Source organism: Podarcis vaucheri (genome assembly GCF_965113315.1).
Source record: "Podarcis vaucheri genome assembly, chromosome: 10".
NCBI lineage: Eukaryota > Metazoa > Chordata > Lepidosauria > Squamata > Lacertidae > Podarcis > Podarcis vaucheri.
Window position 1 is genome coordinate 10,875,468 of NC_138748.1, and position 22,916 is coordinate 10,898,383.

General features: G+C 45.1%; 1 protein-coding gene across 2 annotated transcripts in view; it reads left to right on the plus strand.

Annotated features, from left to right (window-relative positions):
* Nucleotides 1–7,731: 7,731 nt before the first annotated feature.
* Nucleotides 7,732–22,916, plus strand: part of LOC309541724 (uncharacterized protein) — a 59,561-nt gene continuing 44,376 nt past the window's right edge. For both annotated transcript variants that reach the window (XM_082239924.1, XM_082239925.1), the window contains exons 1-2: nucleotides 7,732–7,848; nucleotides 9,013–9,140. In XM_082239924.1, the coding sequence (XP_082096050.1) occupies nucleotides 9,117–9,140 (24 nt within the window). In that variant the 5' untranslated portion in view covers nucleotides 7,732–7,848; nucleotides 9,013–9,116. The remainder of the gene's footprint in view (nucleotides 7,849–9,012; nucleotides 9,141–22,916) is intronic.

Below are 22,916 nucleotides of genomic sequence, written 5' to 3' on the forward strand. Positions count from 1 at the left end.
GAAATCACGCAGTGGCAGCAGGAGGCCCCATTAGCTAAAGTGGTGCTTCAAGTTAAGAACAGTTTCAGGTTAAGAACGGACCTCCGGAACGAATTAAGTATTTAACCCGAGGTACCGCTGTATTCTTTAGATATTCTTCTTCTTTAGAAGACATCTGTAGGCAGCTCTGTATAGGGAAGTTTTTAATGTTTCGTGTATTATTATGTTTCTGTATATACTGGAAGCCACTCAGAGTACCTGGGGAAACCCAGTCAGATGGGTGGAGTACAAATAATAAAGTTGTTGTTGTTGTTGTTGTTGTTGTTATGGTTTGGAAAACTGCACAAAGAGCACAAAAAATTCCAGCCATCGCAGCCTCCCCCATTGCTGCGTCTCCACACAGAAGGAAGATTTCATCTCTAGAATTTCTTCTTGGCGTGCAACTGTTTAAAGAGCAGGCGTCTCAATTGGAACAATGCTACCTATGTGAAAGTGAGCTTTTGCTTTCAAACCTCCAGACTTCAACACAATGTTTCCCACTCAGTTTTGTCTCTGCTTCACCTTGAGAGGAAGCAGATAACACAAAGATTGCCGCCGAACTAAAGTAAAAGATGAGGGAATGTCAAGGCAGCAAAGCAGGTGTCAACGTTGAGAGTGTATTGCCAGAAAACGCTGTTGTTTTAAGTGACAAGTTCTTTTGAGGCATCATATGGAATGATTTGGAAAACCTGCTTTATCTCTGACAATTACACCATTCTCCCCCTTACCTTTTCCTCACCGCTTGCCTTTCCAACAATTTGGCTTCTTCCCAGATTCCTCCGCAGGAGCCTATTTCCTTCCTCAATCTGTGTGTGATAATGCAGTGAAAATTCACCAGCGACTCATGGTACATTCAAATCTCCTGATGTTTCCACTTCAAGCACTGATAACTTCTCTCCTTATTTTTCCTCCTCCACCTTTCTCTCTCCCCCCCCCCATTTTAATGAGCCTTATTTCAGTCTTTTGTGTTAAATTATAAAAGATTTGCCTCTGAAAAGGAAGCCATTAATAGTGCTATTGTGCGACACCAGGAAGACCTGCCACGCTTCGGTTCTATGAATAGAAAACGCAGAAATCTAGCGAGGTCCCCTTGGAAGCCACCGTTTTTTCAACATGCTGGTGATTGACTGCAAGGATAACAGGCAACATATGTAGCAATGACAATAACTTTACACATTACAGTGGTACCTCAGAAGTCAAATGGAATCCATTCCGGAAATCCGTTCAACTTCCAAAATGTGCGGAACCCAAAGTGCGGCTTCCTATGCCTGCAGGAAGCTCCTGCAGCCAATTGGAAGATGTGGAAGTCACATTGGACATTTGGTTTCCAAAGAACGTTTGCAAACCGGAACACTCACTTCCGGGTTTGCAGCATTCGGGAGCCAAAACGTTTGATTCGCAAGGCGTTCGGGATTCAAGGTACGACTGTACTTGGAGCCTTTCCAGACACCATTTTATCATGCATTCGTTGGTTTGTTTTCATGATGGGGTGGTTATAATCTTGCTTTCAATACTGCTTGCACCTGCAAAAGTATTGGGGTGGACATACTGCTTCATTACCCTATCTGGGACCCCACATTTAAATTCTTATTCACACAGCTCCTTGCTGGCCCTAGTAGGACCAACTTGGCCATTTAGCCCTGGTGATCATTCGATGTCTACTGCCTGGGGTTTTCCTCCCCAAAGAATGACTTTTTGAATTTTATTAATATTGATGCTGTATTTTATGTTGTATTCTATGCTGTTTTATGCTGTTTTTAAGTTGCATTTTAATCAATGTTTTATATTTGCTGTTAGCCTCCCTGAGCCCGGTTTTTAAACTGGGAAGGGCAGAGTATAAATAAATTTTTATTATTTTTATTTTTATTATTATTATTTCCAATAAGTGCGTATGCTGTAGCTTCTTGCTAAAATCATGTAACTTTTCATAATGCAAATGAAATTATCCAGATGGCAATAATGCTGCGTCAAAGCATCACAGACTTACCTCTCAGTAAATATGCACAGGATTGTGTTATTAATATGTTGTTCAATTGCTGCTGAATGAGCAGAGGATGGTGTTGATACAGTAGTACCTCTGGTTAAGAACTTAATTCGTTCTGGAGGTCTGTTCTTAACCTGAAACTGTTCTTAATCTGAGGTACCACTTTAGCTAATGGAGCCTCCCACTGTCGCTGCACGGTTTCTGTTCTCAGCTGAAGCAAAGTTCTTAACTATTTTTGGGTTAGCGGAGTCTGTAACCTGAAGCATCTGTAACCTGAAGTGTCTGTAACCCAAGGTACCACTGTACAAGGTTTGGTAATGTGTCTGAAGAGGCCCATAATACCAAGCTGTCAATTATGGATATGCCCATCCTCTGGTTTATGTCAACTCTTGCAGCTTTGCCAAAGTTGGAATTTGCCTATATTAAGAAGAAACTCAAGACGACTATGTTAAACTACCAAATCAGTGCTGCTTCTAATAAACTCTACATAATTCTTCATTTCCACAGCAATAATGGCTGCATAAAGACTATTGAATCATTTCTCATTCTGAATCAGTGTTCATTCTCTTCCAGCTCTGTAACCAATCATACAATTTACTTATTGAAATTTCTGCTGTACTAGACAATGTACAAAATACATTTGTGTGTGTGTGTGGAAGAGCAAATATGCCTGTGCTTGCAACTTTAAATGAATAATCTCTTACTTCTCCTAAGTGGCAACGTTCCACGTGCCGCCTTCCTTCCCTACGAAAACGTGGCCTTTAATAATGGGGAAGAACAAACAAAGGCACAGAAGATTCGGTTATTCACAGTATTGTTTAGATTAGGTCTACAGAGATGCTTTCAGAGAGAGGTATCTGGTCTGTTTCCTCCATATGTGTAAATCAGGGGCAACCAGAACTTAATGGGAGCCAAGATTTGGCTTTGGGACACCATACCCTCTAACATTCCTCAGATGAAAATGGGACAATTCACATTCCTCCCCAACCCTCATTTTTTGGTCATGTCCTCCGAACATTTCCTACCAGAAGAAGGGCGACTGCCATCAACAACACACTAACAGGACACAGGACACACACCCTCCACCGTCCTGAGAAAACCCCTAATCCCGATTGTATTTTATTTTATTCTTTGGTAGATTTACAAAAATTAAAAAGACTCACATTAATAAATATTTTTTAGAAAGAGCCAAGATTATTTCCCCCCAAATTATTTCTATTAATTTTCCAAATTATTACAAATCTAACCAAATTACTTAAATTTAGCACAATTTCTTAAAATCAGGTTTCCCACTCCTGTTGCAAACATACGTCGATCATTTCCTCCCATAGCTGCAACATCTCTTCTTTAATGTTCAATTGTCATCCTTCGCTAGTCGTCCATCCTTGCAGCTGGCCACATTTTTTTCGTCCTTACAAACAGCACCTCTGTAACATCTTATAAATATAAATCCATTTCACGTGTGCAGTCCTTCATATACATTGTTGTTTCAGACCTGTTGTGCTGGGAGAATTAATTACTATCTTCCCTTGTTCAGTTCTTTGCAGTGTTTATCTGGATGGGACAAGGTCACATTCCATTCCTTCCACTGTTTACTGACTAGCGCAGGGGTCAGCAACCTAAGGCCCATGGGCCAGAAGCTGCCTACGGAGGCCATTTAACTGGCCCATGAGCCACCCCCAAACCAAGCCGCCCGCTCGGTGAGTCCCCATGCTAAACTGGTGCAGTGTGGCGCGGGGACTCTCCCGTGGCTCCGGAAATAGCTTCTGTGCATGCCCAGACGCCGGAAATCACATCTGCGCATGTCCGTGGTGCTGGAAATTGCTTCTGCGCTTGCCCAGATGCCAAAAATCGCTTCTGCGCAGGTGCAATTTTCAGCGTCTGAGCATGTGCAGAAGTGATTTCCGGCGCCACAGACATGCGCAGATGCGATTTTTGGCATCGCGGAAGTGATCCAGCCCATGCTCAGTAAGCCTTGCTGACCCTTGACGTACAAGCTGCGGGCATAAATAACTCCAGTCTCCACCATTAAAATTCTACTCTGGAGTTCTTCCTCGGCACACAGTTGAAAGCAAAATCTCTTCTCAAATTCGGCCTCTTGCCAGATTGAAAGAGCCAAGATTAGAGGTGGATGCACAAAACATTTTCAAAAATAAATCAAAGACTCATTGCGCTCCGATCCACTTTTCTTTCTTCCCGCCCAGGGCGGCTCTGTCCTCTGCCTGCCCCTCAGAGCCAGTGGGTCATGCAGGGTTGGGCCTCAGCAGTGGCAGCTGCTGCTCCTCCTTGCGCAAGGGAAGAGGCCCACAGCAGTGGCCACAGAGAGGCCACGCCGGAGGATGCTGCTGCACAGCCGCCACCACTCATCCTCCTCTCTGAGCTTGTTGGCGGTGGCTCTGGCAGGGGAAATATTTATTTACTTGATTTTGTACACCACCCTTCATCACAAGATCTCAGGGCGGATCGCAGGGACATTCTGGGATCAAATCAGAAACCAGGATTGCTTTCTCAGTTCTGGGACTGTCCCTGCAAAATTGGGACACTTGGATGGTATGGGATACATGGAGTCCAAAAACGCCCCTGGAGATGTCCAGAGCATATATTTCTCACTGCCATGTTCCTAGAAATCTACCTTCTCACTGCCCCTAACTGTGTAACCAGCTACATTTTATCAGTTTCTTGCTATTCTCCTAATAGATCAATGCTTGAAATAGTTGAATATCTGGCAACATTTGAATATATGTTTTTAAGCTGACCCCTTTTGGTTTCCGCATGTGACAGGAAGCATGTCTCTTTCTCAATGGGCATCCTTTCCCCCAGGAATATGAAGAGCAGAAGGACCATATGTTGAAATAAAAGAAGCTTGTCCGTATTATTCCCTCTGTGATAGCTAATCTGCCTACCCTTTCCAACGCGCTCTCTCTCTCTCTCTCTCTCTCTCATAGTTTTATATTCTGCTAATTGCTTCCAGGCCTTTAGGGGGTTGTCATGAAGACATGCAAAGCGTTGATAGCTTAACTGTTAATTAATGTGGTAGAATAACGGTTGAGGTGAAGCACTGAACTGTCAGAAAGAAGAGGTTAAGTTGGGTGCATAAAAGCCACAAGAAGGTAAAGAAGGGAGAGTTATCACTCCTGATTTATGGCTTCATCTTAAGAAAAATGAACGGCACTGCCCGGTTTCAAACATGAAGCAACCAAAATGCCTAAGCTCATCACACAGTTGCTTCCTAAATGAGGGTACTGACTTCAGCATTTGCACAGGAAGTTGGAAACCAAGTAGTTTTGGTAAACCGTAATTCCCTAGGGCAACAGGTAAGGATGGAAGGAAATGTCAATTGTGGTTCTCTTAATTTCTACCCCCCCCCCCAATTTTAAATTCAGGTTTCCACATTTCTACAGGAATTTGCAGTTTTGACCAACAGACAGATTTTTAATATAATAATAATAATAATAATAATAATAATAATAATATAATCAATAGCAACAATATTTATTAGACATTCTACTAATAGAAATGACACAAAGCAACATATAATACATTTTCACAAATAAATTCATCTTTATGCATGCTTTCTCCTAATGTATGCATTTTTGGGAACATTATTTCGCTAGAGGAGTACATCGCAAAATTCAAATACGTACAAAAGTGGAAGGACGGCTGTGTTTCAGTTCTCACATTGTTTTGGAAGGTGTGGATTCAATGGATTTGGCTTTAAATGCCAACCAAATCAAATCCCTCCCCCATCCCTAGCAGCCAGAGAGTCTCGCTGAAGTTGTTGGACTGCAATTCCCATCATCCTTGACCATTGTCCCTGCTGTCGGGGACTGATGGGAGCAGGAGTCCAACAACATCAGAATAGCTACCAGTTTCCCACTCTTGCCCCACCAGGAAGTGATAGCAAGTGGGATTCGTCACCCTTTTGAATCCTGGAATTTTAATGTTCCGAGTGTCATGAACTGGCAGGACATCCAGGAAGAGGAAGGGGATCCCAGCTGAGGAAGGGGAAGAGGAGCTACTCAGTGGACATCAGAGAACATCAAAGGGTCAGCTGACAGTTCATGGGAACCAAGGGAAGTGGACACATCACCAGAACCGGAAGTGCCCCCTTCTTCACAAAAATGACAGTCTCTGAGGCAACGTGAACAGCAGGAACTACACTTTATGAGACAGAGACAGGCGAAAGAAGACAGCCCAGCTTACTAGCTGATCAGGGAAGATCATGGGACTCGCTAGGTCTGGGAGGAGGTTTATGGTCACTAAGCTGGACTGAACTCAGGGCAGGTGAAGATCATAAGCTTCATTAAGGAGAGAGACACAGCACTCAGCTGGAGCAAGCTCAGGTGCATTCAATAAGATTGGGAGGAATAAAAGCAGACGGAAGGCAGAGTCTGCTCCACATTCACCAGTGATGGACCATGGCTTGACTGTCTTGGGATCTCCACCAGACTGTGGTTCCAACCCTGGATCTTATTCAGAGACGGGAACCTGGCCTTAAAGTTTGAAGTTGAACCTGTCTCATTGCATTGGACCTGAACTTGCACTCAGCCATTAGACTATCTGATTCCTCTCCACCGTTGTCTTTGGGACTGTGGTCAATAGAACTTCCTACTTAGTGCACATGGCAAGCAGCATAGCCTATTGGGAGTAAACTTTGAGTATGGGGCTCAGGACACCAAGAGACCTTGGAGGTCATCTGGTCCAGCAATGGGGACCTGTGGTCCTCCTGATGTTATTGGATTACAAGCCCCACGCTGGCTGGGGCTGATGGGAGCTGGAGACCTATAACATCGGGGTGGGGCACAGTTTCCTGAGTTAGATCTGGAACGTCTGGTTATGCTATGCCATGCACATATGAGCAGCAAAAAAGGTGGGAGGGGGTTGGAAGACTTTCTGTATTTTTCATTCTCTGTTCCCGACAACTTACCAAGAGGGTAAAATTCTGCCAGGCCAGCAAAATGCTATCTGCCAAGCATCCCTAAATTCTCCCCGTTGTTTTCACATTTCCTCCCCAAAATCCCAGGTCAATATTCAAGATGTCAGCAATTAGAACATATGGTTATAAGGAGCAATTCAGGGAAGTTTTTAACGTGTGATATTTTATTGTATTTTTGGTTTTTATGGAAGCCGCCCAGAGTGGCTGGGGAGGCCCAGCCAGATGGGCGGGGTATAAATAATAAATTATTATTATTATTATAATTAAAAATGATCCACATACACCCCTTATTGTTCAGTCCAACAGTGGGTGAAACAATAACAGATCTAAGTTAATTAATTTTATGGTGAATGATTTTAGAGTGTTGTTTATGCTATACTTTTATACTGTTTTATTGTGGTTAGCCGCCCTGAGCCCGGCTTCGGCTGGGGAGGGCGGGATATAAATAAAATTTATTATTATTATTATTATTATTATTATTATTATTATTATTATTAGGGGAACGAGGGCGGCGATGAGCTGCTCCTCCTGGCGCCACAAGCGGGCAAAACAGGGTGGCAGCGCTGCTACTGTCCTGCGTGCTCCACTTTGGGGGGCAGCAGGGGCTTTCTGGAGGAGGATTGGGGCCTGCAGGGGACAGGCAGAGGCCTTGGCAGGCCTCCCCGGCAGCCCAGAAAACCGGCCTATGTGAGGAAAATGAGACTCGGCCGAGTAGATTCGGCCTTGCCTTGCCTTGCCTTGCCTTGCCTTGGCCCCGCCCCCAACCCAGCTGGCCAATCGGCTGCATCCAGCAGGCGAGGCGAAGGAAAGGCAAGGCCTAGTCTACTCGGCCTACTCTCATTTTCCTCACACAGGCCAACTTCTGGGACCCAGGAAGCCCAGCGCCGGGTCCCAAACCACCTCTCAGAGGGTAGGGCACTATAATATAATAATAATAATTTATTATTTATACCCCGCCCATCTGGCTGGGTTTCCCCAGCCACTCTGGGCAGCTTCCATAAAAACCAAAAATACAGTAAAATATCACACGTTAAAAGCTTCCCTAAACAGGGCTGCCTTCAGATGTCTTCTAAAAGTCTGGTAGTTGTTGTTCTCTTTGACATCCGGTGGGAGGGAGTTCCACAGGGAGGGTGCCACCACCGAGAAGGCCCTCTGCCTGGTTCCCTGTAACCTCACTTCTCGCAGTGAGGGAACTGCCAGAAGGCCCTTGGAGCTGGACCTCAGTGTCCGGGCAGAATGATGGAGGTGGAGACGCTCCTTCAGGTATACTGGACCGAGGCCGTTTAGGGCTTTAAAGGTCAGCACCAACACTTTGAATTGTGCTCGGAAACGTACTGGGAGCCAATGTGAATATTTCAGGACCGGTGTCATATGGTCTCGGCGGCCGCTCCCAGTCACCAGTCTAGCTGCCGCATTCTGGATTAGTTGTAGTTTCCGGGTCACCTTCAAAGGTAGCCCCACATAGAGCGCATTGCAGTAGTCCAAGCGGGAGATAACCAGAGCATGCACCACTCTGGTGAGACAGTCTGTGGGCAGATAGGGTCTCAGCCTGCATACCAGATGGAGCTAGTACACAGCTGCCCTGGACACAGATTTAACCTGTGCCTCCATGGACAGCTGTGAGTCCAAAATGACTCCCAGGCTGCGCACCTGGTCCTTCAGGGGCACAGTTACCCCATTCAGGACCAGGGAATTCCCCACACCTGCCCGCCTCCTGTCCCCCAGAAACAGTACTTCTGTCTTGTCAGGATTCAATCTCAATCTGTAAACCACCATCCATTGTTCTTGATAATTTGGCCGCCCACCCCCCCTCCACGATGGCACCTGGGGCAGACCGCCCCCCCCCCATTCGCCCCTGAAGGCAGAGTGGATTCTCCGGATATTTTCCCCTTTTCTTCCCCATGAAAAAACAAGCACACCATCTTGCAAACGGTAAAAAAACAAGATTTACTCGCTCGGAATACTGGTTGAAGAGTAACGGGTGCAGCAGCTTTAAGGCAGACTTAACATGGCGATTCAGTTACCAAGACCTACCTTAATACAGTTTTTGTTTTTTTTAAAAAAAAATTATTAGATTTTCCACCTTAATACAGTTTAAAATGGGGTCTGAGGATTGGCATGCAGATTGTTCTTCACATTTCTGGTTCGGTGATCCGATGAAGAAGAGGAAGAGAAGAAATGGGCTGGGGTGTGCCCAGGCAGGTAAGAGAATATATCTGTGTCTCTCACAGAGTTCTCTCTAGCAAATTTACAAGAAAACTCCTATCATGTGCCTATCGAGCAAAACACGAATCGTTGGTTTGTCTGCATTGTAAATATCCCACAATATCTAGATGCCTCTGGGAAAATTAAGATTGTGAGCGACTGGGTTCTTTGCAGTACCCCCAGCTGCTTTGGGGGGGAAAGAAAAGATTTTTTTAAATAATTAAAAGGGATGATATTGGGTTAGCACAAAAGACCCAGGATTTAGCCTTTCTGGGCCCTTACGGTTGCCCCTTTCTTAAGACAATTTCCTTTCTAAAGCTTAGGGAAAGCCTATCTCTGGCTGGCTTGGGAGCTATCAAATTGTATGTGGGAACTATGGTAGATCGCATCTATTGCGTATAATCCATTTCACTAATAAATAATACAGAGCTCCACATGATTCTCCAGAATGAATTATGCTGTAGTATCAGAAGCTATTTCCCCAAAGGTCATTTAACAAACTGTTGAAATAAGCATCTGCAGCCGAGTGGATGAATTTCATGCAATTTGCAATTGCACAAATACGAATTAGAGTTGTTTGTCAAAGGGACTGGCTATTCAGAAACGGGCTATTCAGAAACAATTTGTGAATCTGAAAAGCAGGGATTGCTTTTGGTCTAAGTTAAGGAAATCATTGAAAACCAGCGGCCACCTCTTGCAGGATCTGCGCATAGGGAAATGCATAGAGCATGATCTGGTTCACATGAATCACTTTTAAATCTCACCGATTTCCATGGGGGAGAGGGACTGCAAGTGCTTCATCTTGACCACGCAATAGTTTTCTGCACCAGATTTCCTTTCCAGGGACAGTCCTGGATTTAAAGAAGCCGCCCTAGTTTCTTAGCCAGTGTGGTGTAGTGGTTAAGAGCGGTAGTCTCGTAATCTGGGGAACCGGGTTCGCTTCCCCGCTCCTCCACATGCAGCTGCTGGGTGACCTTGGGCCAGTCACACTTCTCTGATGTCTCTCAGCCTCACTCACCTCACAGAGTGTTTGTTGTGGGGGAGGAAGGGAAAGGAGAATGTTAGCCGCTTTGAGACTCCTTAAGGGGAGTGAAAGGCGGGATATCAAATCCAAACTCTTCTTCTTCTTACTTGATCCTAGACTTTTCCACAGGACGTCCCTATTTTCATCTGAGAAATGTTGGAGAGTATGGAATTATCCGACCCCTGAGCCATCTAATGGCAGCCCTCCCTACGGAAATTTCTTAATGGTCAATGTTTTATTATGCTTTTATGTATGTTGGAAGCTGCCCAGAGTGGCTGGGGCAACCCAGTCAAATGAGTGGGGTATAAACAGTAAAATTATTATTATTATTATTATTAATTAATTAAATAGGACACCCCTATTTTCATTGGAGGAGTGTTGGAGGGTATGGGTTTCTTTGGGAGTACTCAAACAAATAAAAGGTAAAGGACGTGGGTGGCCCTGTGGTCTAAACCACTGAGCCTCTTGGACTTGCTGATCAGAAGGTCAGTGGTTTGAATCCCCCAAAGGAGGGAGCTCCTGTTGCTCTGTCCCAGCTCCTGCCAACCTAGCAGTTCAAAAGCACACCAGTGCAAGTAGATAAATAGGCGCCGCTGTAGCGGGAAGGTAAACAGCGTTTTCGCTCCCTCTGGCTTCTGTCACGGTGTCCCGTTGCGCTAGAAGTGGTTTAGTCATGCTGGCCACATAACCCAGAAAGCTGTCTGTGGACAAACGCCGGCTCCCTTGGCCTGAAAGCGAGATGAATGCTGCAACCCCATAGTTGCCTTTGACTGGACTTAACTGTTCAGGTGTCCTTTACTCCTCCCCCCCCCTTACTCAAACAAATCAGATTTTGCTAGTGCTTCCTTTGCCTTACAACGTAGTTTTTGCATATAGAAATATATATCTTCTTCTTTGGCGATCACTTGTAGCCGAGTAAGATTGTCTTCCATAAACATGGTTTTAACAGTGAGTCCGTAAGTGACTGTGGAGGCCAATTCTGGATCCACACGTCCTTCCACAGTGGGGACATTAGTTTCCAGGAGGGAGTTGATCACGGTGTGGATTTGCCAAGCGTGCCTTCCTCTTAGCACGTTTCTCCCTTGCATCCTGAGTTCGAGTGTCTTCAAAGCCCATGACACCTTTGGTAAAGGCTGTTCTCCAACTGGAGCGCTCGCAGGCCAGTGTTTCCCAGTTGTCAGTGTTTATATTACATTTTTTTAGATTTGCCTTGAGAGAGTCTTTAAACCTCTTTTGTTGACCACCAGCATTACACTTTCCATTTTTAAGTTTGGAATAGAGTAGTTGCTTTGGAAGATGATAATCAGGCATCCGCACAATATGACCAGTCCAACAAAGTTGATGTTGAAGAATCATTGCTTCAACACTGGTGATCTTTGCTTCTTCCAATACACTGATATTAGTTTGCCTGTCTGCCCAAGTGACGTGTAAAGTTTTTCGGAGACACTGTTGATGGAATCTTTCAAGGAGTTGGAGATGATGTTTATGGTTCATGTTTCACAAGCATATAGTACAGTGATACCTCAGGTTAAGTACTTAATTCATTCCGGAGGTCCGTACTTAACCTGAAACTGTTCTTAACCTGAAGCACCACTTTAGCTAATGGGGCCTCCTGCTGCTGCTGCCGCGCCGCTGGAGCATGATTCCTGTTCTCATCCTAAAGCAAAGTTCTTAATCTGAAGCACTATTTCTGGGTTAGTGGAGTCTGTAACCTGAAGCGTATGTAACCTGAAGCGTATGTAACATGAGGTACCACTGTATACCCTGAGGTGCACATATAGAAATATCTATATATACCCTGAGGAAATTTGCCTTTTTGGTGTAGGGATCAAAAAATCGTCAAGAACCAAAAAATGCCACCGGCCTCTTTATGTAACAGAAGGTGCATTGTCACAGAAATGACATCTGTAGTGTATCAAATTCCAAGCCACTGCCCTAATGTGTCATTAACATTCAGATGCCTGCATTGTGTAGTCTTTTAGAAACGGGGGAGGGGGGGCTGAAACGATCCAATCTTTAAGGCTACATTTGGAGCACAGTGCTCTGTAATAACTTGTGCTTTTCAAAACCCCTTTCCCCACTCAGTCTAGGGTGGTGAAGGCTGTTGTTTGAGCCACAGCTGCTCTGATATTTTGAGAAAAATGAAAAATGCCATTATGGTTAAAATGCTGTGAGATCAGCATTCTTTTCCCCCATGCACACACTCACATCCCCACTGCACATTTCAGGTTTTTTTATATATAAGGTCTGCTCTGTTTTCCTGGCTAGTAATTATATAGGATTGCCAGGTGACTCAAATTTTAATGGGTTTTCTTTCCTCGTGTTTACTCCTCACTTGGTTTAGGTTTAAGTTACAGGGAAAACATTCGAAACAATGGAAATTAAAATAAAACAATGGAAATTAAAATAATTTTCAGGAACACAACAGTTCCTGGTTGTTACACTGCTTTTTGCTTTGCTCACAGCTACTAGCCTTATGGTACAGAAGGCAAAATGAGGTATAAATTTGAGAATAAGGACTAAGAAATAAGGAGCATTCAACTATGCATGTGTGTGTGCACGCGCGCATGGTGTTTGGGTGGTTTGTCGCAGCCTTTTCTGTTCTGCTGCCAACCAGATGTTTTTGATTCCAACTCCCAGCAACCCCAGTCACTATGGTCATGATGGGAGTTGATTTCCAAACAGCTGGATGGCACCAAACTAGGAAGGCAGGGAGAGGTGGAATTTCCCATTGATCAAGTAAAATCGCGTACCCAAAATCTTGCCCCCACCTTATCATAACTTCTTTAATCTGTTCTTCTTTAAGTTCCCATTCAAGTAATAAATTATACATTTTTGACAAATTAATTTGGAATTATTTAGAAGTTCTAGCTTGAGTTTTGATTCGCTGCTCCGAAGCCAGGCGGGGGGGCAGGAACACCTGCCCCCGCCGCCGGGCTTGGAACGCTGCTCCGAAGCCAGGCGGGGGGGGCGGGAACACCTGCCCCCGCCGCCGGGCTTCGGAACGCTGCTCCGAAGCCGGGCGGGGGGGCGGGAACACCTGCCCCCGCCGCCGGGCTTCGGAACGCTGCTCCGAAGCTGGGCGGGGGGCGGGAACACCTCCACCCGCCGCCCGGCTTCGGAACGCTGCTCCGAAGCCGGGCGGGGGGGGCGGGAACACCTTCTGAAGGCGGGCGGGGGGCGAAAGTCTTTGTCCCCCCTGCCTGCCTTCCCAGGAGCTTTTAAATCGCCCCGGACAGCGGAGAAGTCCTCCGCTGTCCCGGGGCGATTTTAAAATGCCACCCGCCAGCATTTTAAGATCGCCCGGACAGCGGAGAAGTCCTCCGCTGTCCCGGGGTTTTTTAAAATGCTGGGGGTGGGAAGAAAAGCCCTTGTCCCCCCCCCCCCAGCCTTCAGAAGAGGTCCGGGGACAGACTGTCCCCAGACCTGGTCTGAAGGCGGTTTCCCTAGGAACGCATGAATTGATTTTCAATGCATTCCTATGGGAAACCGTGCATCGCAAGACGAAAAACTCGCAAGACGAAGAGACTTGCGGAACGAATTAATTTCGTCTTGCGAGGCACCACTGTATTGTCCAACATCTCTTCTTGTGTTTTATTAATTTCTATGACCTCTCCTCCAACCCGTTCTGTCTCCCTCTTTGTCTCCTTCAATTCTTTCTGTGTGTGTTTCATTGAGTCTTCCACAGCCTTGGATCTAACTGCAAGGTCTTTTACTTTGCCTGACAATTCCCCCCCCCCCAACTGCTTCTAGTTTTTTATCTAATGTTTCCTGTACCTCCAATAATTTTTTCTCCATATATTGTTCGTTCTGTTTAAATTCTTTCCTTATTTCCACCATTAAACTTTCCTAGTCTCTGATCTCCTTCCCCTCCTTCCCATTCTCCTGTCTAAAGGGACGTCTTTCCCCTGGGGTGCCTATTCCCTTTTCCTCATTTTTCCCAGACATGATGTTTATTTTGCCCCAAAATACTGCTGACAACCTCCAGAAAGTCCAATCTTTCTATTTTTAGGTCAAATTCCCTCCCGTCCCACACGATGGCAGCAAACAAAGAAATGACCTTTCCTTCAGTACAGTTACTTTCGTTTTCTTTTACAGATAGGTAGCCGTGTTGGTCTGCCATAGTCAAAATAAAAAAAATCCTTCCAGTAGCACCTTAAAGACCAACTAAGTTAGTTCTTGGTATGAGCTTTCGTGTGCATGCACACTTCTTCAGATACAGATTTCGATTTCTTTGTCTATCGCACCATTGTGTCCAAAGAAAGCTCACAGGAAACAAAGAGCAGAAAAACCAAACTACTGTATATGAGGAATAATAATAATAATAATAATAATAATAATAATAATAATAAATTTTATTTAGACCCCACCCTCCCAAGGGTCCAACCACCTCAGCTTTTGTAGCTGGAGTCAGTCAGGGCCCTGCCTACTGAGGTGAAGTGAAAAAGGCCTGCAAGGCACAGCAAGAAGGCCTGGGAGGTCTTTCTCAGGAATGAACCATAACTCTACTAAGTGAAAAGTCCCCAGGGTGTGGAGATTAGTTTACCTTCCTGGGGTGCTGGCCCAGTGGGCGCAGGACCGGTGTCATTGGGCTATTGCCTTCTGCAGAGGAAAGAGAAAGCTGGATGAGATGCCTTATGTGAAACTACAAAACCCACCATTGACAGAAGAAGAAGAAGAAGGACTTCCGGGGTTGGCGTGATCTGGAAATGGCGGATTCCCTCCGAGCTCCGGAGGGAATCGGCTCAGCGGTGGATGGGTCTTTGCCGTGCCAGCGACACGGGGACCCTTAAAAACCGCAGGCGCGGATGCCTGCGGACTGAAGACTCGGTGGGCACCTTAAGCGCCCCCCCTGATTCGCGAAGAGCCTTTTTAAAGGCTGCGGAGGGGATACGGGGGACGGCGCGGTGCTGAGAGTCGATCGCTACCGCCGCTGAGTGAAGCCGCGAGCCATGACTGGAGAGCGCTGACTTCCTTCCTTGAAATTTGGCTGAAAAGAAGAACCCGTGAGTAAATTGGAATTGGACTTTAAGAATTTTACCTTTCGAATTTGAGACGATCGGGGGGTGTGCTAAAAGGAAGTCCGCACCCCCCCCTTGCAGACGATCCAGAGCAACGATATAAGAACTAAGCTGGAGTGCCTACCCTGTAAAGGGTGAGTTTAAAAAGACAGTAATTTCCAAGATTTGGAAAAAGTAACTTTGAGCAGGAGAGTGGAGTGTTGGAAGTCGTTTGTTTTGCTGTAAACAACCCCCCCTCCCGGGCCCGGGAGCGTCCTGTTTTGGAGCCTGTGTAAGAGGTACAGAGTTTGACAGCTGTCAAACGGACTGTAAATAGTGGAAAATTGCAACTTAAGATTCCTCTGGATTAAAAGGAGTTACATTTGAACTAAAATTGTTGGAAATAAAGAAACAATAACAAGATTCAGGATTGTTGGAGAAAATACTAAGTAACCAGATTCCCTCTAGGGGGAATTCTGTGGAATTACAATGGCTGTGGATGGAAAGATACTGGGGGAAATCGAAAGGATGTTCCATTTGGTGGGAATCTTACAAGAGCAGACTACTGCTATGAGCAAACAATTGATGACCTTGACTTCTGAAACAAGTAGCTCTGCTGAATGTAATGAGGACCCGAGTGAGAAAGAATCCACAGCTGAATTTGAAATGATAACTAAAGAAGAGGAGAAGACAAAACAAGAAAGAGAAAAAGTGAAGTGGGAAAACACTAACCAGAAGCTGGCACCTGGGGAATATAAGCAAGGAGACTATTGGATTAAATCTATTACAAGTTTACGAAAGATGCAGAAGACGAAAGTGGAGGCCCTGGGAGTTTATGAAATGCAGGAATTTGGAATAAAGAAATATAACTGGGGCCTCCACATAGACTCTGACCTTGATTACTTCCAAGATTCATGCCTTGTGGAAATTATCCAGCAGCCGTTTTTAAATATGAGAAGAGATTATGGACTGACTCTAAAAGAACTCTTTCGAGATTTGATGACCGACATAAAGGATTACCAACAAGACCGGCGGAGAGGGACTGAAAGAGACTTGAGAGCCTCGGACGTGAGGAACCCGGGCTAAGAACTGTTATTTTAGACATGTTTCGGGAAGGGACGCAAATCGGGGATGGGAGGGAGGGAAGGAACTAATTATAACAACACTCAAGACCAGGGGGTTTAGATAATAAGATTATTATTCAAGACAAAATGGGAAATCGATGGAAGGGAATTGGGGTCCAACTTAGAAAAATCTATTTTTGCTTTTTTCTTTCTTTATAAAAGGACTAATATCAAGATGGACAAGAGAATGCCAACTTGCTGACATAAATTTGGGAATAGGGATGCAAGGGAGGGGGTGGGGGGAAGTCAAGGACCAGGGTTAGAAAATAAGGTTTTTGGAAATTATACATGTTTGTTGTCTTTTGTGTTTGTTTTTTGTTGTTTTTTTTGTTGTCTATATAAAATGTGAAAACCTAATAAAAAAATTTTTTTTAAAAAAAAAGACAGAAGAAGAAGAAGAAGAAGAGTTTGGATTTGATACCCCGCCTTTCACTCCCCTTCAGGAGTCTCAAAGCGGCTAACATTCTCCTTTCCCTTCCTCCCCCACAACAAACACTCTGTGAGGTGAGTGGGGCTGAGAGACTTCACAGAAGTGTGACTAGCCCAAGGTCACCCAGCAGCTGCATGTGGAGGAGCGGAGACACGAACCCGGTTTCCCAGATTACGTGACTACCGCTCTTAACCACTACACCACACTGGCTCTCTAGTGTGCAGGTGCAAGGGAGTCCACAAGCAGGCCCAAGCCAGGAAAGACTGGCCTCCCTCAGGCTTGGGCCCCATCCCTTGCCCCAGAGGACCTCCATGGGCCCTGCAGCCTCCTGGGCAGAGGTGGAAGGGCAGCACCAGGGAAGAGGGCAGGACATGCCTCTGGCATCATCCTGACACCCCAAGAACCCATGCCACCTGCAGTTCCGTCTGCAGGTGAATCTTCTCTTTTGGAGTTCATGTTTTTATATCGGATCATTCTTCGCTCAGCCCCATTTCCAAAGGAAGACAATCCCAACGTCCCTTGAAATGCAGGAGAAGACGCCCAAGTCTAGGGGTGTCCATAGCACAGGATTAGGCCATCTGCTTTGCCTTATCACCATCCTCACTGATATTCCTGGATGACATCTCCAGGTGGGGCAGAGAATGTTCCCTGTCTGAAACCCGGGAGAGATGCTGTCGGTCAGTGTAGACGACACTGAGGTGGATGGGTCAATGTCTGACACTGTCCAAGGCAGTTTCCTATGAATATTCCTCTTAAGTCATTTACCCTGAAGACAAGCAAGCTAACTTCTCCACAAGACCAACAATCAATTTCTCCATTTAGAAATCTTGAATATGAGAGGATTCTGACCTCTGTAATGAAGCAGTAGGCAAAGGGTCCTGAAGCAGAGCAAGTTGGGGGGGGGCATCTGTCAGGGACTCTTCACTGTGATTCCTGCATTGCAGGGGGTTGGGCTAGATGGCCTTTGGTGTGGCCCCCAGTTCCACTGTACTGGGTCCTGTTATATTTAGGCACCATCACTTTTCTATATGCCTGCTTCAGTCCTTGGAGACCTAGTTCATTCACCCTTCAAAAGCACGTCTTTAATGTGGTACCTTGTCGAAGGTGCACACCTCATTCCTGGCATCTATCTGCCCTGTGCACACTACAAACACATTTGTACTACAAACAATAACAAAAACAGAAACAAACAGCAAACCACCAATCCTGCATTGAACATATATATAATTTTCATTAAATTTTCTGTTTTGCAATTTAGAATATTCATTTAAACAACCTTAAAATAGCAATGACTTCCGTTCTTTTCTTTCCATGGTTCATTTTACATAACATAAATCCTCGCATATTTTACATAAACTAAACCATTCAGTATTTTTTTATTGCATCTGTCAGGGGCTCAGGAGCAGAGGCACAGGGGAGAGAGGAGATGGAGACCGAAGAGGAAGAATCTGAGGGCAGCGTAGGGGAGTATGGCAGTGACCCGAGAGATTCCACGAGCTTCTCCAGCGGATCAGATGATTCCCAGAAGGAGGCGCCGATGGTCAGGGCAAGGGGGGTCCCAGGGAGGACACACCAAGAACGGGGGGCCAGCGGGGACTCCCAAAGCGGCAGCTGGAAATCAGGACCAGCTTCCCCACCAGAGCATAGTGGGGGGGAAGGGTCTCAGGTGTCAGGGGCAGCATCCCCTCCAGCAGGAAGAGAAGATGAGTCGGAACTGGCCACGCCTCTGTCGGAGGGGAGGTCAGGTTCAGCTAGCCTCCCTGAAGGGGGAAGCAGTGACAGGAGCAGTGAAACGGTCAGAAGGAAGGTTACCGGCTGGGCGCACGCGCCAAGTTCAAATGTACAGGCGCGCGGGAAAGCAGAAAGCCCGGATCGGGAACCAGGTCCTAAAGCCCGCCGGAGGCAGGGGGAAGACTCAGGGGATTCAGCGTCAGAAGAGTCTAGGAAGGGAGAAACCCCAGCTGACAGGCGGACCCAGCGGAGGAAAGAGCAGAGGAAGAGGTGGAGCAAGGCTAGGGTCTTAAACTGGTGTATGGGGGGCGGAGACTCAGACGGAGCTTCAGCGGTCTAGAGTTTCAGACGTAGAGCTGCACGCTGCTGATGTGAAAGACAAACTGAACTTCAATAAAGACTTTTGTATATAACAACGAAGTGGCGTTGGTCCTTTGTGAGCTGGGACCTAGGGCAGTTCTGACAGCATCCATCAAAACTTATTTACATTGTTGAATTTATCTTAATCCTGCCAGCATTTTCAGTTGTGCACAGTTATTTCCCATATATTCAATAAACGTTTTCCAATCTCTAAACGTATGTTCTTCTCGTTCTCTTATGTTAAGTCTGCAAGCTGCGCATATTCTGTTAACTTAAGTTGCCATTCTTCTTTGGTTGGGACCTCGCTCGTATTCCATTTTGGTGCTAACAAAACACGGGCCACAGTAGTGGCATACATAAATAACCTCTTTTGACACCTGGGAATTTCAGTCTGAATTCTCCCCAACAGAAAGGACTCTTTGTTTTTTGGGGAAAGTACTTTTGAACATTTTTTTCAATTCATTATGTATCATTTCCCAATATTCTCTTACACCTTTACAAGTCAACCACATATGAAAGAATGTTCCCTCAACCTTTTTGCATCTCCAACACTTATCTAATTCAGACTTATACATCTTAGCAAGCCTACTCGGAGTTAAATACCGTCTGTACATTATTTTCAAGTAGTTCTCCTTCAAAGGATAGCATGCTATTAACTTCAAATCACTTTTCCGGAGCTTTTCCCAGAGGTTAAAAATCGATATTGTGACCTATATCTATTGCCCAGTGTGTCATTGAGGCTTTAACAAACTCATCTTTTGTTTCCCAATCTTATAACAGATTCTACATTTTGGAGAAAAGTTACTCATTGCTTTTTAATAGTTCTTTTGAATTGTGAACTTTGGTCCAGAAAACCATTTTTCCCTATCTAATTTAAACATTTTATTTAACTGATGGTATTGTAACCAATCCATGACATGGCTCTGTACATTTTGAATGTGTTATAAACATGCAATGCCAGATGGCACTGGAGAGCAAATAAATTTTCTATGCAATTTGTCCATAGCGATATTTTCTTTTCTTATAACCATTTAATTTCTTATCTATAGCAGGGGGTTATGTGTGTGTAGATCCATCCCTGGTCTCGCATTCTGCACTAACTTCCGCTTCTGGATCAAGCACAAGGGAAGCCCCGTATAGACTGCATGGCAGTAGTCCAGTCCTAATGAGTTGTAATGGTTTTTTTGGGGGGGTTGTGATTTTATTAATTTCTTGTAACCAACCTTGGAAGGATTTGTATCCTGAAAGGCGTGGTGATGGCGGTGGAAGATAAATGAGAGAAGACAGGATGGCAGCTGAACTTGCATCCTTCTAATTAAAAGGTTTTTGATTGTGATGGGTGGAAAACAGTTGGCAATTTCATAGCGATGCCTCTTATCAGAAAGGTGCCGGGAGGAAGATCTGTTCATGTTCTATCAGCAGTGCTGCAGCTTCTGAGACAGAAAAATTTGCCATGCCATATGTATAATCAAATGTGGCATCTGCCTCTGTGTGTGTGTGTAGCTGGTTCACCTCAGCAAGAGAGAGGAAAGGCATATTGTATTCTTCTCGTTATGAAAGCATTGCCTTTATTATTAAGGTCAAAAAGCAGAATCTTGGAGACAACTGTGCAATAGCTATTTCAGTCTGTCAGTGCCGAAATGAATTGCTTCAAATTAATTACCCTGAAAGCAAGCCATTGGTTGTTTTAAGAGCCAGAATGTTTCGTGTCTGCGGTAGGGCCTGAAGTGGGCTAAAAAAATTTGCTACAATTTTTCCTCATTTGTGATATAATGGGGTTTTTTTTTAATAGAAAAAAATGACTGAGGAGAAGCAGCCTTGACCCCGTACAAGTGGTAGTCAAGAGAAACCTTACGTGTTCAAGTGTTTAATGCATGCAGGAAATGTATGCTCAAAACTGTAAGTGCATCTTCCGAAATACAAGTGGGGCCTACAACAAAATGTTGCAGCGTGAAGTGTTTCTGTTGAGGTTTCCACCCACTCTGTTCCATTGTCCCTCCTGCCCAACTTTCTGTGTCCCCCTCTCTTTCATCAGTCAGTCAGTATTCCATGGCCACTAAACCCACATGGTCTTCATTGAGGTATTGGCAATGGACGGCATTGAGGTATTTAGGGTTTTTCCTCTTAAAAATATCTACTTCCTTCTACCTTTGGGTCCTCTTAACCCTGATGATACTCCCCTTGTGGTGCTGTTTTAGCAATTACATTTAATTCCTGAACTTTAGGATTAGATAGAATCACACTGCTAGAGGTCCTCAGTTCCTCAGAGAATTCTGTTGTTTTTTCCTATCAGAGACGGCCAGCTGTTTTATTTTATGTAGTGCAGCTAGGAAATGGATGAATCGGTCCATTTCAGTTCTCTACGTTTCTCATTCTTCCAATCTTCAACTTGCTTACAGTCTGCAGCAATTTCTGATTTGCTTTTTTAACCCTCATGAAGATTCGTTACCATTTTGGTGCAAATTTCTCCTAATGAGCTCTTCTGTATATGCAGTTAGGCCAACACACATATTCCTGCCAGCAATTGCCCATAATGTACACCCTGTATTCTATTTTCACAAATATATGCATCACACACACATACTTTAACCTACTATTTGCATTTTTCTTTTTCCTTTAAAAAAAATACGTTTCTATACATTGGCTGGAGATCAGCATTACAAAATTCAGAAAAGTGTGAATTTTGAAAGGTTGAATTCTGATTCACACCTTGTTTCTAAAAGCCCCAATGAGGGAAGTCTTCCTTAAAGTACAAACTGAATTGCAATTCTCCTCCATCCCCTTAATGCAGGGCCTTCTCGGTAGTGGCACCCGCCCTGTGGAATGCCCTCCCATCAGATGTCAAAGAAATAAACAACTATCTGACTTTTAGAAAGCAGCCATGCTTAGGGAAGTTTTTCGTATTTGATGAATTATTGTATTTTAATCTTTTGTTGGAAGCCACCTAGAATGGCTGGGGAATAAATTATTATTATAAGTAGTAGTAGTACTCTCTGCCTACCAAGGGCAGCCCACCCATAAGGTTACTCAGAAGGCAGGATCCACAGGGGCAGCAGATCTGGCCGCTGGTAAATGCATTGCCCACTGTTGCCACTACAGTGGCAGCAACAACTGGGGTGGTCTCCTCGGAAGCTGGATCTGCCTCTTCCTCAGAAGCCCCTCCAATGCTACCTTTACAGCAACTTCTTGGTGAATAGGAGGCTGTTCTCTTCCCACCTTTGTTCCCAAGGTAGATCTTTATTCCCTCCTTGTTCTTGATGTAGTGTCAGGCTTCAGGGAATCAGCTTCCTCCCCCCGTGGCAGTAGATAAGAGATCAAACAAAAGGAACATCTTACCAGTTAGAATCTTTAATAATCACAGCAAGAGAACAAAGAACACGTCTCCTAGAAATGGCGGTGCTCCCAATTAAGGGTTACTCCCCCCACGTCCCTATTAATCTACATCACTCCTACGTCTTGTAATATAAGTTTGTAACCTCTGCGCTTTTTGTTCTGACACTTTCTGAGCTCTCTGTGACTTTGGAGAAGGGAAGGGGGAGTGCTGTCCAGAGACTGTGAATCTGTTAACTCTCTTCCAGTGTTTCTTCTGCTAGCTGTTCCCCACCCAGTATTTCCCAGCTTCTGGCTTCTGAACTATGCCCCTCTGCAAACCACTCTTCCAAATCTATACTGTCCTCCTGTTCCTGGGAAGATGCAGGATTGGGGGGGGGGTGGCTCCCACCATTCTTCCTCAGTGCAGCCCTCCTCAGGATGACATGTAGCTCTTCACTCACCCATTCTTCCCCAGTGAGAGGGATGCCACTTTGCGCTTTGCCTCGGGTGCCAAATTGCCTTGGACCCGCACACCCTCTTGTTTTCTGTAGTGTTGTGATTCCCTTCCCTCATCCTCAGCCTTCTCCCTCCCAGCTACCTGCTGGACCTGCAAACCCACAATCTGCTTCTTTACCCTTTACTGTACTTTTATTTTCCCTTGAAATCCTTCAATTTTACCTCCTAGATTGTCCATTTTGCTTTCTGTGTCCCAGAAAGCCTTCTCTAACCATCTTTTCCAACTCTCGCCTTCTAGAGCCGTAGGACCTCTACCTGATGCTGTCCTATCCGAGG